At 37.3% G+C, this 19,148-nt stretch overlaps 3 protein-coding genes, 1 non-coding gene and 1 pseudogene across 4 annotated transcripts; 3 read left to right on the forward strand and 2 right to left on the reverse strand.

Moving 5' to 3' along the window:
- Positions 1–1,031: 1,031 nt before the first annotated feature.
- Positions 1,032–3,651, forward strand: LOC145068213 (rop guanine nucleotide exchange factor 12-like). The gene is made up of 7 exons (XM_079015185.1): positions 1,032–1,343; positions 1,432–1,548; positions 1,670–1,821; positions 1,891–1,965; positions 2,180–2,449; positions 2,554–2,874; positions 2,961–3,651. The coding sequence occupies exons 1-7, from the start codon at positions 1,280–1,282 to the stop codon at positions 3,375–3,377; spliced, it is 1,416 nt and encodes a 471-aa protein (XP_078871311.1). The 5' UTR covers positions 1,032–1,279; the 3' UTR covers positions 3,378–3,651.
- Positions 3,652–4,917: 1,266 nt separating this feature from the next.
- Positions 4,918–5,942, reverse strand: LOC145085863 (photosystem I reaction center subunit VI, chloroplastic-like). Its single transcript, XM_079023550.1, has 3 exons — positions 5,683–5,942; positions 5,416–5,542; positions 4,918–5,277 (listed from the first exon to the last, which is right to left on the reverse strand). Exons 1-3 carry the CDS (start codon positions 5,805–5,807, stop codon positions 5,098–5,100), a joined length of 432 nt encoding a protein of 143 aa, XP_078879676.1. The 5' UTR covers positions 5,808–5,942; the 3' UTR covers positions 4,918–5,097.
- Positions 5,943–6,502: 560 nt separating this feature from the next.
- Positions 6,503–6,575, reverse strand: TRNAA-UGC (transfer RNA alanine (anticodon UGC)). The gene has a single exon. It is a non-coding gene; the product is annotated as a tRNA-Ala (tRNA).
- A 123-nt stretch (positions 6,576–6,698) lies between these two features.
- Positions 6,699–8,939, forward strand: LOC145085877 (CURVATURE THYLAKOID protein). The gene is made up of 7 exons (XM_079023558.1): positions 6,699–6,720; positions 6,883–6,997; positions 7,956–8,050; positions 8,137–8,223; positions 8,373–8,435; positions 8,527–8,564; positions 8,769–8,939. Exons 2-7 carry the CDS (start codon positions 6,895–6,897, stop codon positions 8,821–8,823), a joined length of 441 nt encoding a protein of 146 aa, XP_078879684.1. The 5' UTR covers positions 6,699–6,720; positions 6,883–6,894; the 3' UTR covers positions 8,824–8,939.
- An 856-nt stretch (positions 8,940–9,795) lies between these two features.
- On the forward strand, positions 9,796–11,970 carry LOC145085885 (putative pentatricopeptide repeat-containing protein At5g52630 pseudogene; annotated as a pseudogene).
- Positions 11,971–19,148: the final 7,178 nt, after the last annotated feature.

Here is a 19,148-nt window from a genome sequence, read left to right on the forward strand (position 1 = left end):
TACGAAAAAATAAAAATGTTTGTTAGATCTTGGGTATAAGAATATCAATATACTTGGATAAGTTCTAGGATTATGATTGCAATTACTTTTCAAAATCTATGATTTCGACTCTATAGCCTGAGGTATCACAAAATCAAATTTGGGATAATCCAAGAATGACAATTTGGAAGTCATGCCACTTATAAATCCGAAACACAAAAAATACCTTCTTGTTTTGTGTTCTTGAGAGGTAAAGAGAATTTGATGATAATTTTAAGTATAGATCATCCAACCCTTTTCTGGAACATTTTCTATGTTCTTATATAAGAGAGAAAAGAGATTAACCAGTGGTTACATCCATTTTGGCGCCAAAAATGGTGGTTAGAAAGACATAACCGATTCTTACAACATAGTGATGTCACCATTTGTTTTGGCGGGAAAATGCATGTCTGAAGTATTTCATGATATAGAAATTCATTTAGGTTTCGGAAAATTGCATGTCTGGAAGCACCGCCACGAACTCCGCCCCTTGGACCCTATGTTGCCCCTTGGAACTTCGTACCCAGGGGCGTTGCCCCGTATTCTCGAGTTTATATTTATCACTCCGAGTATGCATCACACATCTCTAGTCTCGGTGAGTAAATATAACTCGGTCTATCTCAATATTAATAATAATTACACTAAAATATGTTGATAATACTAAAATCACCAATAAGACATGGATGATCTAAGAAGCTCGTCGAACTTGTGATGTTCATCTCAATGGTGTGGATTAGGTGGGGTGGTTGTAATTATTAAAAAAAAAAAAAATCCAGAAAATGTAATATAAATTTTTTTTATAGATAAAAAACGTAACAAATAATTATCATAGAAGGGTCAGAGAGAAATAAATAGCAGCGAAACTTTAATTTACCCCAAGATGGAAAATATTCTCATAGGGATGGTTAGAGAAAAATAAACACCCTAAATTTATCTCCGTTGAAATGTGAAACTTTTTATCGAGGTTAATGAGAATATTTTCCTTCTTAGAATTTAGTTTCCATAAAATTTTGACTTCATCTTTCAATTCTCTTTCTAACATGCACCCCACGTTCCCTTCATCCCTCTACTAACAACCATTTTTTCATCTTTCCAAGCGCATTGGCTTTCTCTCCCTCCATTTTCATCTGTAATTGGAAACAAAACAATAATATTAATCTCCATTCCGATTCACCATTATTTTGTTACTTTTTCTGTTTTTGTTCGATTCATCTTGATTTCCTGCTCGAATTTGGCAATAGTTCGAGCACTTCAGGAAGGAATGGAAGATGATAGAGCAGACGTGAATCCGGATTCAATTCCGGAACTTGAGATGATATATGCCGGTGATTACATGTTTCGAGTTTATTTCGAATTTGAAACTCTAATTTTATGTTTTTTTGTGTTTGATTTTGACGTCGTGAACTTTTTCAGACATGGAATTGATGAAGGAGAGGTTCGCGAAGTTGCTATTAGGCGAGGATATGTCAGGTGGAGGAAAAGGTGTTTCCTCGGCTTTGGCATTGTCGAATGCCATCACGAATCTAGCAGGTAAGGGTTTTTTTTCCTCGTTTTTGATAATTTGATTTCATCTTTTCGTGTTTTCATGGAGGAATTATGCGAAACGATCGTATTCAAATATATAAGAGTTTCTCACTTTTTTGTTTTACAGCTTCTGTATTTGGTGAAATATCGCGTTTAGAACCAATGCCCCCTGATAGTAAAGCAAGGTGGCGGAAAGAAATCGATTGGATGTTATCCGTCACCGATCACATAGTTGAATTTGTGCCTTCGAAGCAAAATACTAATGGCATAATGATGGAGGTACCAATCTCTTTTATATGTTGTCTGCCAATTCTCAAAAGCTGTTAAACAGTCATATAATTTGCACAGATAATGGTTACAAGGCAACGAAGTGATGTGCACACCAATATTCCTGCCCTAAAGAAGCTTGATGCCATGCTCATGGTAAGAAATGGGGTCTCTTATTAAACTCCTCCATCATAGAAAGGAAGTAATTAAAAAAAACGATAAACAAAGGAAAAAGTATACATTTTTTTCAGCAATTGTTAGGATCTTTGTCATATATTTGTGAAGAAGCTTAACCCTATTATACGTGGTAAGTGCTGTATGCTTATAGGGAAGTCTAATATGCTTTTAATGTTTATTTCTGTTGATACAGGAATGTTTAGATAATTTTAAAGATCAGAATGAATTTACTTATGCATCAAAAGACGATGCTGGAGCAAAATCACAGAAGAAAAGGGAAGAAGAGAAATGGTGGTTGCCTACTCCAAAGGTTCCCCCAAATGGTTTATCTGATGTCACAAGAAAATGGTTGCAGTTTCAGAAAGACTCAGTGAACCAAGTACTTAAAGCAGCCATGGCTATGAACTCTCACACGCTTACCGAAATGGAAATCCCAGAAAGTTACATTGATGGTCTCCCCAAGGTAAGTTTTAGAGTAGAATATATTTACAGTTTTACACTAACAAATACAATCAAAATTGAAGGAATTTACATTACATCCAATTGAGTTGATGCATTTTGTGGCAGAATGGAAGGGCAAGTTTGGGAGACACGATTTATAAAAATATAACGGTTGATCACTTTGATCCGGACCATTTTCTTTCAGCCATGGATTTATCTTCAGAGCATAAAATTCTTGATCTGAAGAACAGAATTGAGGCTTCTGTTGTGATATGGAGGAGAAAGATGACAAATAAAGATGGAAAATCTGGATGGGGTTCAGGTGTTAGTATTGAGAAAAGAGAACAGTTTGAAGATAGAGCAGAAACAATATTACTAATACTCAAACATCGTTACCCTGGTATTCCTCAATCTGCACTAGATGTCAGCAAAATCGAAAACAATCGAGTAAGACACTTTCATACCCTTTTGTAATCATATTCAAATGCATAATTATCTATAAAATGATAAAAGTCTGATTGATGTTATAATAGGATGTGGGACATGCGGTTCTGGAGAGCTATTCAAGAATACTGGAAAGTTTAGCACACAAAGTAATGTCACGAATTGAAGATGTTATGCATGCAGATAATCTTGCACAAAATCCATCAGGTGATCCAAAAAGAAACCCTCTAAAAGATTCAGCATCAATGGCATCCGGAAAATTCCCAAGTGCAAAAGAAGAGTTAGAAAAACTCAATCTTTCAGATGCTCCAACCTCAATGACGTTATCAGATTTCATGGGATGGACTTTAGACAACGAAAAAGAATCAAAACAAGAATTGTCAAATGGCACAGAAACAACAACAGAACAATTGGCAAAACAACCTTCTGCTACAAATAGCAAGAAGCTTTCGTATCTAGAGAAACTTGATACTTTAGGCGGAAGAAGTCCATCAGCACGCCAGTAATTAACTGACTAACGGGAATTGAAAATTAGAGGAGTAAAAGTTAAAAAAAAAAAAAAAGTTTTTATAGAAATGAAGTTTCATGTGTAAATATTCTCAGACCTACCTACCTACATAGAGTCTGTAAAATTTTCATGTGTAAATATAGGAAGTACATAAGATGTAAGTTATGAAAAGCACTTTTAATTAAGTGCTGAATCTTGTACAACATGCTATATTAACTTTTTCAACTTAGTCAAAATATAAGGACTATGGTTATCCTATAGAATCCTTTCAACTTTCCTCTACAAATCATTAAAAGTGGGTAGACCCGACATATTTCCACAACATGCTATTAAATTTTTTTATTTTTTTATTTTTTAAACCATCGGCCCTTTGAGCCTTTGAGGTGGATAGTATACGGACACAAATAATGTAGTTTTGAGTTTGTTTCATGTAAAGAACCTTTAGATCTCATTTGTTATGTAGGACATGACACATCACAGACTTGTATTGTGTTTGTCATGCATATGCATTTGGACAGAGACTCTGTAATGTCAATGGGATAAAACTTGCAATTTTTTGTCCCACCAAAAGTGTGATAGAGACTCACGTTGGATCTCTTATATATGCAAAAGACGTAATATCCTTGGACAATTTGTCCAGGTTTAATCTCACAGTCACATTTAGTCTTGTCCATTGTTGCAAAAGTCGGCCTAGGCGGCCGATTAATCGAAATCGGGTAGGAGCCGAGGAGCCTAATTAGGAATCGGTCAAACTCGGTTAAAAATCAGTCAAATTCGGAAAAAATTGGAATCCGTCAAATTTGGAAAAAATTGATAAAAGCCGAAAATTTCGAATTTTTTTTAGAAAAAAATCTATAATTCTTATTAATATTCATCTATTTTGTTATAATTTTTAATAAACTTGTTATATTTGTTATATATACAATTTTCTGAAAATTAATTTCATATAATTTATCCAATCCGAGTACTCCACGCCTAGACCAAATACTCGTTAGGCGCTAGTCGGCCGCCGTGGGAACGCCTAACGAGTTTTGCAACAATGGTCTTATCCCGTGTAACAAACACAATCTTGTAAAGGACACCAACTACATACGGTGTTATTAGAAATTGTCAAATGCAAAAAATAGCGACACTCTTTTTCATTAATTTGTTTATTATACCATCATACTTTCATTAATTTGTTTATTATAGTAAAATGCTTTCATTTCTTCCTATTGTAGCATTGTACTTTGAGAAATTTATCCCATTACAACAATTTCATCTAAATACAAGCCAATCTTCCTTTTTATAATTAGGTGGATTTTTTGAAGTATAACGTCGTAATAAGAAAAAAATGAAATTACAATATTACAATTAGGTTGTTGAACAATGTCTTATAAAAAATGCAAAAAGTATAATGTTGTAATAAAAAGAAACGAAAATGGAGTGCTATAATACACAAAAATGAAAGTACATTGCTATTTATTGCATTTGGCCTTATTATATAATCTTGACCAAGTCTATTTATGGATTAGTTGCAACATGGAAAACGCACAAAATTCAAACAATCACAACTTTTGAACCAAAAATAGTTGCACAAACCATAACTATTCCTTTCTCAAACGACCATAACATGGAAAATTGATGAGATCTTATAAGCAGAAATCAGACATACTTACAAACTATATAGCATAGATACATTTAAACCATACTAACAAGAGTTGAGATTGTTGATCCAATTAGATCTTGCCACGTGGACCGAGCTTCGGTTTTTGTTGTGGGCCCTTCACAATCGGTAGGACATCTCCGGTTGCAGTGGAGCTGAAGTAAGCAAGAGTCGAACCACCTCCCAATATCAAGAATTTAAGCAACAATCCTCTCTTGGTAAAAGGAGCAGCGAATGTCTCAAAGAACTTGCTCTACGACCAAAAAGGGTAAAATAGTCATTTACTCGTCAAAAAAGTTAGAACTTACACCATCAGTTCACCCCTTTACCCATACGATTTCAAAACATAGGAATGGAGATAACAAGTTCACTGAGGCATTATATCGAATACCTGGAGGGAATTGTAAGGTGAGGGGGCATCAGAGCCATACACGTCCCATTGACCAGTGGTGTTGCCCAAATCTTCCAAATCAAAGTACACACTTTTGTCGCCGTATTTAGCTACCACAGCACCAGCTCTGCATATATTCAAGATTTTCCCACAATAACAAGAACAATTAGGAAATCGCCGATTTCAACCAGACATTTCATTACAAATTGTGGAGTAAAATACTGATTTAAAACACAAGAATAAGTATTTATCAAAGAGTAACAGCACCTGTTTGAAGTGGGTCTGAAACTCGCGCGAGAAGGCTTGAGGATAAGCTTAGTCCCGGTGAGTGAACTGCCTCCGAGGCCTTTGACGGTGGCTGCGGCGGGTGCGCAGGTTGTAAGAGATGCCATTGTTGGACAAAAATTAGAGCTCAAAACAGTGTTTCTACTAAATTGTCGTTGTTGTTGTTGTCAAACGAATTGATTAGTCAGGTTATAGTCAACGAGATGAAGCAACAGGGGATGTGTGGGGCTTTTGATCATCTTGCATGAATAATGGGTTGCCATTTGGCAAATGTTTTTGAAAGGAGAAAGATATGCTCTTTAGTTAACCAATACGGAGTTGACATGTGGATTAGACTTGGATAAGCCTATCTCGTATACGATTATCTATTATCCAGTCTGACAAGTGACAACTTTAGATTTTGTGTTAACGCCGAAATTCGATCTTTTGGGGTAGGCTTTGTTCTTTTCCAAATTTATAATTTTACAGGTAACAGTAATGGAATTAATCCTTTCATAACCATGATTTTATATGGTAATGGACAATTCATCTAGTGATTGTTAATTATTTTTTTTTATAGTTTACTTATTAAATGAATTTATTCAGATTACAAATTATTTTTAAGAAATTAAAACAATAAATTCAGCTAAAAATATTAAAATTGGTCGAACATCATCTAAAATGTATACTTTTAATATATAAAACCTTAATGCAATTTAACACAACTAAACATGTATACATTCTTATAGCAAGGATTTACATGAAAAAAGATATAATGTATAGAACACATTTATATGAAAAAAAAATAAACATAAAGTAAAATTGGAGATGCGGGGGATCGAACCCCGTGCCTCTCGCATGCAAAGCGAGCGCTCTACCATTTGAGCTACATCCCCGATTTGCTAACATTCTTCAAGTATATTATAAATATTCTAAAAGTAACTGCACCTATCTCTGGGGCCTACAGATAATTTGTGGTGATGAAGAGGAGCTCTCTCTTCCCACCCATATACACACGCTTTCGCTGTCTTCTATTTCGAGGTAAGTACAGTTGCAGGCTATCAACAAAGGAACCAAAGAGCTTAATATCTTGATACCCTTTCAATCATCTTGTAATTCTATTACCAATTTTCTTCATTTTTTCTGATAAAGTTTGCTTGATTCTGAAGGTGAATAACCTTAGTTTACTTTTCATATTCATAGTTTCAGGCACACATGGCTTGTTTGATCTCCAATCTGCCTCTTCCTCCTCTACTCACCATTAGCAAACAATCCTTATTCTCACCTCTGCATAAGCACACTGTTTCTGCCATTGGAGGTACATTTCCCCCCTTTTTTTTGTTTACCCAATCCAATTATGAGTTTTTAATCGATTGCTCAATCTGTGTCAGTTGCATTGTGAGGGTTGTTATTGAAGTTTAAATTTCGAAGTAAATCAATTTATTAATATCAGTTCCTGAAGTTCAATCATTTTTTGTTTTCCCTTGTCTATGATGAGCTCTGACCTGAATTGATTTACATGTTCATGGGGTTTTCATTATTGTTATAATTTTTCAATGAATGAATTGATTTAAGTTCTGTTCTTGATTAATTTGCCTTCGATTGTTGATGGTAATAAGTGATGTTTGATTCTATACTTAATTCCAAGTGTGCAAATTATTGTATATTTCATGTTAGAATCGTTATGTATCAAGGAGTAAGGGTATTTGATTATTGAATGTGTGTTTATTATAACAGAAGAATCAAAATTCAATAATAACATTATCAGTTAGTTTTATATTTATCTACTTACTTGCTTTAGAATATCATAATCATATTGGCCTTTTATCAAACACTCAAAACTGACTATTTTGACTCCAATGAAGCCACAAATCCAAACAGCCCTTTACTCCCTCCTTCCCCAAAAGTCAACTTCTGACTCTTAAAAAATTCAAATCTAGCCTTATTCATTGTCAAAATTGGCATATGTTCATTGGTGATTTTAATCTCCAAACTGTTTCCATTGTATCGATTCAACTCTAATAGAAACAATTTCGTGGAATTTGAATTTATAAAATAGTTCATTTGACCCTGAAAAGTAAAGTGGAGGCACGTTAATGAAGAAATGATGAAAAGAAACATAAGTTCTAGGCACAATATAAACCAAATTGATCAGGCAACCATGTATTGCAACATGCAAAAGAAAAACCACCAAACTTTATGATGATGATGTGGCATGCTTTATAACTTTTAGATCTCATTATTCATGCTTGTTTTATACCATTATTTGACTACAGGACAACAAAGGCGTGCTGCTGTTATTGCAATGGCTACAAGTGGGAGCACAGAGTCTTCTACCTCTTTAAGCATCATTGAGTCTGTCCAAAATTTTGTAAGTATCTGCTGCTTTTTCCAACTGCAAACTTTTTTCTTCTTATTTTAGTCTTAAATGCTTGCGTATGTGTGACATTTGAACAGTGGGATACACCAGAAGATAGAATTGCTCTTATTGGATTGGGATTTGCATCTGTTGTTGCTTTGTGGGTCTCGCTTAATGTAGTCACGGTATATGCTTACTCTCTGTATCTTTAATTAAGGAGGTGTTTCTTTTTGACTTAATGAGCTTAATGGGTTAAGCACTTAATCTGGACAGCTATATATGTTATCTCCTATTAACAAATATTGTGACTCTATTTGTCATGTGATGTGAGTAGGCTATAGACAAACTTCCGGTCCTCCCAGGCGTATTTGAGCTTATTGGCATTTCGTTTTCAACAGTAAGTACTCTTATTCTACATGTAATGTTGACTTTCCTAATTTGCAAACTTTTTTCATATATTAACATTTTCTTCATTTTCACTTTTTCAGTGGTTTGTCTATCGTTATCTGTTATTCAAACCCGACAGGTAAAATATATTCTTTTTCATAAGTTTAGGAAAAATAAAATGTGTTTTTTTTTAAAAAAAAGTTTTGAGGATCGGGTAGGATCATACCATGATACCAAAACACTAATGCACCAGATGCCATGAGAACTCTACATTTAAACATGTTTGGATAGTTGAGAATAAAAGTAAAAGATGCTTTAATAATTTTGTCTCATTGCTTTACAGGGAAGAGCTGATTCAGATCATCAACAAGTCGTTATCTGATGTTATCAGTCAATGATTTATGACGAAATCAAAGTTGTAAATGTAACAAGTTCAACTCTAGGCCACGATATGTTTATGTAACAGTAATAAATACTTTTCTTGTCGTCTGAATAAACTTCGAGTTGTTTTTTACTGGTTTTCATAAATTATATATATAGCTTTTATAAATGAGCTTATATATCAATGTAATTGTAATATCTATATCATGTCATCTTGTTAATAAGTCTATTAAATTTGTTAAATCCGCATACAACCATCACGTGAGCAAGATGATATGATAAAGATGTTGTATTTGATGTTTTGTGTAAGTAAAGTTATCTAAATCTAGAGAAAGAGATATATTGAATACTTTTCTTGACAAAATTTCAATGCTCACATTAATGGGCGAATAGTAGGATTTTTAGATGTTTTAAGTTAAAAAAAAATCCCAGTTGAGATTTCCGTATAACACTATTAAGGAACTAAATATTAAGTATATAAGTATATTATTATTTTATGTAAAACAAGAAAATTACGTTAATTAATAGGAAATTGAGTTAACTAACCATTACAAATGAGGTTTAAAAAAAGTAACCATATTTTTTCAGTTTTTGAAAAATAACCACTTTCTCCAGAATGCCTAATTCCGGAGTATTGTGCATGTTACCGTTTCTTAATAAAATGTTTAATTTCATATATTAATATCGTATATAGTTTACATTAGTATGTTTTTCTAACTTTTAGTTAATTTTAAGTAAAAAACGATTTTTTTTCGAAGTTCTGGAGTTGTTCTTCGGATTTCTGACTTGTTTTTTTGGAATGTCATTCCGTAATTAGTCAAAGAAAATGTTTTTTCTTTGTCGTGAATACCCCATTCCAGACAAAGTGAATATTTTTGCAAAAAAAAATAAAATAAATAAATACAAGAAAAATAATTTGGGTTTTTTTTTTTTCAAATACACATTAAAAAAAGTTAGATTACTTAATTTCCCTAGAAAATAAAAAATAAAAAATAAAAAGGTGTTAGAATTGTACATAAAATAAAAATCTGATGTAAATGCTCGCTAGTCGCTATTGCATGCATTGTTGAACCAGAAGCCAAATGCTGATTCGAGTTCAAGCGACAGCAAAACTCAAGAGATGGACTCTTTCACATGACAAACTCCTGTTTTCCTCTCTCACCACCATTGTTGATTCTGATTCTTCATCGGGTTCACGACAACAATGTCGATCATCATATCACTCACAAACAACCCATCATCGCCATCTTCCTCCGAAGCTCCACCTGACCAATCGTTCTCCATTAGATTACCAACATATCCTAAAAATATTCATTGCTCGAAGGGCGATTCAGCCAGGTAGACAGCTTCATGCACATCTTTGCTTAATTGGTCTTGGAAACGACACAATTTTAGGTACTAAACTCGTTGATTTATACTGTTCGTGCAACCATTTGTCTAATGCCCACCTACTATTCGATAGAATTTCTAAACGAAATGCCTTTCTTTGGAACGTTTTGATTCGTGGGTATGCTTGGAACGGCCCTTACAATGCTGCGATTTCGCTGTATTATGAAATGATCAATAAGGGCGTTATTCCTGATAATTTTACATTCCCGTTTGTTCTCAAAGCATGTTCGAATCTTAGTGCGATCGATACTGGGCGGGATGTTCATGACCATGTGGTGAGAACGGGATGGGAAACGGATGTTTTTGTGGGTGCAGCTTTAATCGATATGTATGCAAAATGTGGAAACGTCAATAATGCACGTCAGGTGTTTGATAAAATACTCCAAAGAGATGTTGTCGTATGGAACTCCATGCTTGCTGCATACGCTCAAAACAGTCACCCTGAAGACTGCTTGGTTTTGTGCAGTGAAATGGCCTCAAACATGGTGAGACCAACTGTCGCGACTCTTGTCACCACCATCTCCGCTGCTGCTGACATGGCATCCCTCCCACAAGGCAGAGAGCTTCATGGGTATAGCTGGAGACAAGGGTTTTACTTTCAAGATAAAGTAAAAACCGCACTTGTTGATATGTATGCCAAAAGTGGATACGTGAAGGTAGCCAGAATTCTCTTCAATCAATTATCAGAAAAACGTATTGCTTCTTGGAACGCCATGATTACAGGGTACGCAATGCATGGACATGCAACCGAAGCGCTAAATTTGTTCGAAAAAATGACATGTGAAGCCAATCCCGATCACATAACTTTTGTCGGTGTTCTCTCTGCTTGTAACCATGGAGGTTTGCTACAAAAAGGGAGAGAATATTTCGAATCAATGATCCACAATTACAAAATAGAACCAACCGTTCAACACTATTCGTCTATCATCGATCTAATCGGCCATTATGGCCGATTAGACGAAGCGTATAACATGATCAAGAATATGACAATCATCCCAGACGCCGGTGTATGGGGGGCACTGTTAAATTCCTGTAAAATCCATGGAAATGTCGAGCTTGGTGAACTTGCATTAGAAAAGTTGACCGAGCTCGAACCAGATGAACCTGGAAACTATGTGATCATGTCGAATATTTACGCGCAAGCCGGGCGGTATTCGGGAGTGGAAAAGCTTCGGGAGCTAATGACAAAGCGGGAACTTAAAAAAGACGTCGCGTGTAGTTGGATTGAAGTCAACAATAAAGTGAACGCGTTTCTTTCGGGTGATACGAGTCATCCTATGTCCGATGAGATAGATGCGGAACTAAAAAGGGTTGAAAAGTTGATGAGTGAAGCCGGATATGTTCCTAACACTACACCCGTGTTTCATGATGTGGATGATGATGAGAAGATAAGGATGGTGTGTAGGCATAGTGAGAGGCTAGCGATTGCTTTTGGGTTGATTAGTACTCCACCTCGGAGTAGACTTTTGATCACGAAAAATCTTCGGGTTTGTGAGGATTGTCATGTTGCAATTAAGTTTATATCCAAGATTACTGAGAGGGAGATTGTGTGTAGAGATTTAAATCGGTACCATCATTTCAAAGATGGTATGTGTTCTTGTGGAGATTATTGGTGAGTGGGTTGTGGACTCGTGGACGGATGATTTTTACAATTTTAATGATTATTTTGAAATTAAGTGGAAAATTTTTGTTTTGTGAAAATCACATGTGCAAGAGAATTGTTATGTTTCATTTGACATATAATTTGATAAAAGTGTGTTTTTGTTGATGTTTGATTCATATGCAACTTAATAAAATTGTTCGGTTGTTTCTTGGTGCTTTAAATTCCATCATGATAATTAGTGTTAGATTTTGTAGGATAGACTTGCATTGCCATTTAGTTAAGCTTTTAACCTCTCTATCAACTACCAAAACCATTCCAATTTTTTGATTTCTTCAAATGGTATTGGAATCGTAACCTTCATCTCATCGGAACCGTAGTTGACGACATCAGATTTCTCCCCGTTCCAGACAGTCACCTGACCTACCACATGTAACACCACATTTACGGAGGATGCTCTCATCCCCAAATTCTAGATGGGACGAACTAATGCTCACTCGAGGAATGGTGGATGACATCTAGATCCACCAAATATAGTCGGCTGAAGTCATTTTGAGTTGTGGTGTGGCCATAGTATTGTTTTAGGGTAAGTCAAATAATTTACAAAATATGAACGAGTAGAAAAACACTCCAAATGATAACAAAATGTAACAATGTGTGCATTCTAAAGTAAATTGTTTATTTAAGTTGCACACGACGCTCTTTTACATCATTAAAATCATCTAAAATGGAATCTAAACTGAAAAACTTAGCAATATCTTTCTCGATGTAAAGAACCAAACTATCAACAATAAAATCATCATCATTTTATTACGTAGTCTATTCTTTACAATTTTCATAGCAGAAAATGCACGCTCAGTAGTTGTAGTAGACACTGGAAGTGTCAACACAAGCCGAATCAATCTATTAACAAGAGAGTAGTGACTTGTTTTTCTTGTTTCTGCCAAACCTTGACAAACTTCAGCAATAGATGACAACTTTCCCAAATCTGGATGACCCTTTACATAAGCTTCAAAGTGCTTCAACTGAAATTTTAAAACAACTATTTATTGGTCAATGAAATCAAGATAATAATATTTTTTTGCAAGTTTGCAAATAGAATCAGATAACGATATGCTTTATTTTTAATTTGAGAATACTCAGGCCAAGGAAATTCGGAATACCATCTAGACTGAAATTGTCGTGGATGATTTTTTGACCAAGATGCAGGATATTTAGGTAACACCGATTGATGTGGCCCAGATCTTAAGTATGCCCGTCTGATTTCATCATACATATTGGTTGCATATTTTCATATAGGTAGACGTATTCCAGGATCATGTTCAATAGAACAAAAGCTAGGATTCTCAACTGTCAAAGATGGTGGATGGTTACCATCTTCCGGAGGTGGTTCAGGGTTCTCAACAGGTAATGATGATGATAGGTTCTTATCCTTTGAAGATATTTGATTATCTAATTATATTGTGGTTTTCTCTTTGCCTCTTGGTAAAACATTACGTGTAAAAAATGAATCTAACCTTTTTGCTTTGGTCTCATTACTCAACAAAATTCACTAAGCACAAAAAAAAAATCAATTACAAAATAGTCTTATATTTTTCTACAATTGCAAACTTATAATAATACAAATAATTAATTCATAGAAATAAATAATAACCTAATTTATTAGAAACCTATAACAAAAATATAAAATCTATGATTAAAATAAAAACAATAATGAAGTAATTGAACAATTAGGATTTAGAAAAACAGAAATTTTAATTTACTAACCTGATAGGCTGATAATGGCAATTGATGAATAAAAATTAGCAAATTGAATAAGAAACAGTGAAGAACATTTACTTGCGAACTGTTGAAAAAGTGGAATCATATATTCTTGAGACTTGACATATATGACAAAATGGAAGCAACACGACAGTAACACACATATTCAATTTCTTGTTTGATTTGGGGTGGGCCATAGACAAAAGAAGCCCAACGTCTTCTTTATATATATACCGCCATTGATTTTGAGCACTACTCCCAACCAATAGGACCATGTAAGATTGACATTTTTGACATGTCATTGTATACCATGGCCTGTAAATACAACACTCTAAAAAGGTCGAAACTTATCACTCAAAAAAATTGTCTTCCTAATTCTCAATATCGTATCCCCATGTTACCGACTTATTCATCAAAGTGTATCGTCGGTTCTCGCCCCAAGATATGACTAACTGATTCCTTATTGGGTGATACCACGATAACAAGATTGAAATTCCCCCTAGATACTCATGTATGTAACAAATGTTTCTAAAAAAGACAAAAAAAAAAAAAGCAAAAAAAAAATGTGTACATTATACTAGGTCATAGGGTGTTACAAGTTGACCATAGTAGTGGACCTCGCCTAATCTAAATAGTTACCTGAACCTGTCACTAACATGGCTTTCCTATCTTGCCTTTTATGAACCAGTAATTCCAAAAACCACGACATGCGAGTCTAATGGTTAGCTTTAACAAATCTTTTTATGACCATCATTCACACCGATTATGCTCAACCCACCGAGTAGAAATGTCACAACATACATTATATCACAAGTATACCTTGTACCTAGTAATTTGGACCAATCTAAAAGACAAACCTTATTTTTTGTGCCAAAAATATAAACACTAGTCACAAACAAGGTCTTAAGAGGCAACTCACACTCTTTGCTATGATATTCTTCTTTCCCACCTATGCATATACTAACTTGAGCATCCAAGTGTAACCCAGAGCTCACCCTAGAATAGGATCGACCTTTTAGGTTTTTATAGTGATCCTAGGTATGAAAAAAAGGAGATTATCAATATGCATACCCATGTCTTCACCCATTTAGAGGTAATGTTTCATCACCCGATATGACATGATGAGGAATGTTCGTTATGGGGTCGTTGGTTGACTAGGGTTAGCCATAGCTGATTCCAAAATGATGTAAGTAGTGTGATTGATTAATATGGTGCATCGTTACAGGTATACTAATCCTTGGAATGATTAATATGTAGCACCTGGTTCCTGGTACGTACTCCTTGTGATTAATATTTTAATTTAGTGCATTTTTGCCTTGGACTCGGCGAGTTGAAGGACCAACTCGCCGAGTAGGAGCGAGATAAGGCACAGGGTTTGAACTTTGGACTCGGCGAGTCGGTCCCTGGACTCGACGAGTAGACCCTGTTTGGACAAAAACCCTAATCTGGGCATTTGCACCCTATTTAAACGCTCTAACTTGGCCTCCTTTGTCCCTAACACTTCCAGAGAGCTGTAGAAAGAAACCCTAGCCCCCATATTGTTCTTTAGAGTGATTTTGGCTTTGTGAAGAAGGTTTGGAGCTTAGAGGAAGGAAGAGGAGGTTTAAGTGTGCAAGGAGGGGAGGTAGATCCGGAATCTACACTATGAGAAGCTTCCATTCAGGTAGAAAAGTTCTTACCTTGATCACTAGTTCATTAGATCCCCTTTTTGTCCCAAATTAGTGGTTTTCAAGCCCTAAAACCTCAAACTCCATGTATTTATGCTCTAAGTTCTGAAAGGGCTTCAGATTGGGACCTTATGGACATCTTAGAAGTATAAAGTCTCTATGGTTGGAGTTATTGAGGTCCCTATTGAGTGTATGGCCTCTTAAAGAGCTTGGATTTGCCTTCTTGAGCTTATAAGGCCATGCATGCACGTAAAGTTTGCAACTTTACGTGATAAGCATGCCCTAGGAGCATAGATCTATGGTTTAGAAGCGTTGCATGTCTCAGATTTGGTCTGTATGGGAAGTGGATCGAAGGGACTCGGCGAGTCCCAAAGTGGAACTCAGCGAGTTCTATGAAGACGGCATTAGACTCGGCGAGTTGGATGAACAACTCGCCGAGTCCTATGAAGATTGCTTGGAACTCGACAAGTTGTTCTTCAAACTCGACGAGTCATATGAACTTTCACTGAGTAAGAGGGGTTTAAGTGTTTAAGGTCCAACCCTTCGTACCTGCACGCGGAATTAGCAATTTAACGTGTAGCAATAGTCCCAGAACCCCAAATCCTCTTAAGGGGTGCTCTAGTGAGGATTTGGAAGCGAGTATGAGATCTGATCGCGTTATGGCCATTATGAGTTCGTGGTGATGCCGTTTTGGCTCACCAATGCTCCTGCCGCGTTCATGGACCTCATGAACCGGATGTGTAGACCGATGTTGGATCGGTCTATGATAGTTTTCATTGATGACATCTTGGTTTATTCCAAGACGCATGAGGAGCATGAGGAGCATCTGAGAGACGTTTTGGAGACCTTGAGGAGGGAGAGCTTGTACGCCAAGTTCTCCAAATGTGAGTTTTGGTTGTGCGAGGTGCAGTTTCTTGGGCACCTTGTCAACCAGAATGGGATTTCAGTAGACCCGGCCAAGGTGGAGGCCGTGATGAGATGGGAGATTCGGAGTTTCCTGGGATTAGCGGGCTAGTATCGGAGATTCATTCAGGACTTCTCCAAGATAGCCGTACCCCTGACACGGCTGACTAAGAAAGTCGTGGTCTTTTGATGGGGGCCTGAGCAGCAGGCAACATTCGAGGTTCTGAGACAGAGATTGTGCGAGGCACCAATCCTAGCCCTGCCAGAGGGAGTAGAGGATTTTGTGGTATATTGTGACGCATCCATTTCAGGATTGGGTGCGGTACTGATGCAGAGAGGTTATGTCATTGCCTACGCTTCGAGGCAGCTGAAGCCTTACGAGGCGAACTACCCGACGCACGATTTAGAGTTGGGGGCGGTGGTCTTCGCCCTCAAGATTTGGCGACATTACCTCTATGGGGTTCGGTGTACCATTTACACGGACCACAAGAGTTTGAGGTACCTCCTTTATCAGTCGAATCTGAACATGAGGCAGCGTCGGTGGCTCGATGTGGTGAAGGATTATGATTGTGAAATCCTTTACCACCCGGGGAAGGCCAATGTGGTGGCCGATGCGCTTCGCCGCAAGGCGGCGCCGATCAGGGATATTTGCATGCAGATGACAGTGGTGACTCCGCTTTTGGAGCGGATTTGGGAGGCCCAACATGAGGCCATGAAGGAGGAACATCGGAAGAGTGAGCGCATAGTGGGTCAGGTTTCCTCTTTCGACTATGATAGTAAGGGATTATTGACATTACACCACAAGGTGTGGGTGTCGTACTTTGGAGGCGTGCGTCGGGTCTTAATGGAGGAGGCGCACAAATCTCGATTCTCCATTCATCCCGGGGCGACGAAGATGTATAGGGATCTTCGTTTGGACTATTGGTGGCCCTGCATGAAGCGGGATGTGGCTTGGTACGTCGAGCGGTGCTTGACCTGCAGGAAGGTCAAGGCCGAGCATCAGAGACCGCACAGCAAGGTGCAGCCATTGGATATCCCGTTGTGGAAATGGGAAGATATTACGATGGATTTTATCACGAAGCTACCCAGGACCGCGCGGGGAATGGATTCTATATGGGTCATCGTGGACCGATTGACCAAGAGTGCCCATTTTATCCCAATTCAGGAGAGCATCTCGGCCGAGAAGTTGGCCGACATCTATATCAGGGAGGTAGTGGCGCGGCACGGGGTGCCAGTATCAGTGATTTCAGACAGAGATGTGCGTTTTACTTCCAGGTTTTGGAAGAAGTTCCATGACGAGTTGGGTACTCATCTGCATTTCAGCACCGCGTTTCACCCGCAGGCGGATGGTCAGAGCGAGCGGACCATCCAAACGTTAGAGGATATGTTGCGGGCATGTGTTCTGGACCTTTTATGACTATATATGTACACATGATATATAACTAATATTTAAACGACTTTCGGACGAATACCCGATATCCCACCAGACCACATCTCAAGGCGCGAAAAGAAAATAGGGTGGATAGCCTTCCTAAGTCTTTTAAACATTTCTTATATAACTATACATATAGAGGCATGCAATTTATAATACAAAAGCATAAATAAGTTTTGTAAGACATTTGAAACATAAATATTATTTCAAGAAAGGTCGACTTGATGTCAATCTATAAAACAATTTGAAGGCATAAGTTTGATAAAACAGATTAAGTATAAGGAAACATTTGTTTGAAACACACTTGTAAATAAGTATGAAAGGTAATGTACGGAGTAAGATGTACAGTGTAATAAGGAGTTTAAAACATATAAAATGTTTATAAAAATCATTTGATGGAAACTGTTTGGTAAAACGGCTAATGAGTAGCCAAATCATTTGAATGATGTATATTAATCACATGTGATTGATGTAATAACTAGCGTAATTCTACTTATTAATCACATGTGATTGATATGAGAAGTAGCATGATTATACTTGTATCCCCCCCAATAAAACATTTAAAAATAGTTTAAAACATTAGTTAAGGGGTATGAAGTCACCTGCAGTAAGTGACTGGAATTGAAAGGACTGTTATCGTACGGAAGGATCAGACAAGTGCTTGGTGTCAAGTGAAGACTTAGACACACACAATGATCCTAATTACATATGAAAACATATGTATATAAATAATTAGTGATTAAAACACTAATTATACAAGTAATAACATTTAAGCGCGAGGACCCCGATATGTTGGGGAGAGGTTGGCCAGAGGGTCATGGGAAGCACCGAAGTGGTGCTCCAGACGACAGAGAAGATCCAGCAGATCCGGAGTAGGCTTCAGACTGCCCAGAATCGGCAGAAAAGTTATGCCAACAAGCGTCGTTCAGACTTGGAATTCCAAGTCGGGGATATGGTTCTCCTGAAGGTGTCGCCGTGGAAAGGCGTCGTCCGATTCAGGAAGCGAGGCAAGTTGGGCCCAAGGTTCATTGGGCCATTCAGGGTTATAGCCCGGGTGGGCAAGGTGGCGTATAGGTTGGATCTACAAGCCGAACTCAGCCAGATCCACAACACTTTCCACGTCTCTCAATTGCGGAAGTGTTTGGTAGACGACTCGACAGTGGTGCATTTGGAGGATATTCAGGTCGATGACAACCTGAATTACATCGAGCGGCCTGTGGCAATCCTCGATAGGAAGTCGAAGGATCTAAGGAACAAGAGGGTGGAACTCGTGAAGGTGCAATGGCAGCACCAGAAGGGATCGGAGTGGACTTGGGAGCCGGTGGAAGAGATGATGGAGCAGTACCCCGAGCTGTTTCAGGATCGAGCAGCAGACTTCGAGGACGAAGTCTAAAATAAGTGGGGGAGATTTGTAGCACCTGGTTCTTGGTACGTACTCCTTTTTATTAATATTTTAATTTAGTGCATTTTTGCCTTGGACTCAGCGAGTTGAAGGACCAACTCGTTGAGTAGGAGCGGGATAAGGCGCGGGGTTTGAACTTTGGACTCGGCGAGTCGGTCCCCGGACTCGGCGAGTAGACCCTGTTTGGA

This window comes from Lactuca serriola, chromosome 1 (genome assembly GCF_051521515.1).
Source record: "Lactuca serriola cultivar US96UC23 chromosome 1, Lser_US96UC23_V15, whole genome shotgun sequence".
Classification (NCBI taxonomy): Eukaryota; Viridiplantae; Streptophyta; class Magnoliopsida; order Asterales; family Asteraceae; genus Lactuca; species Lactuca serriola.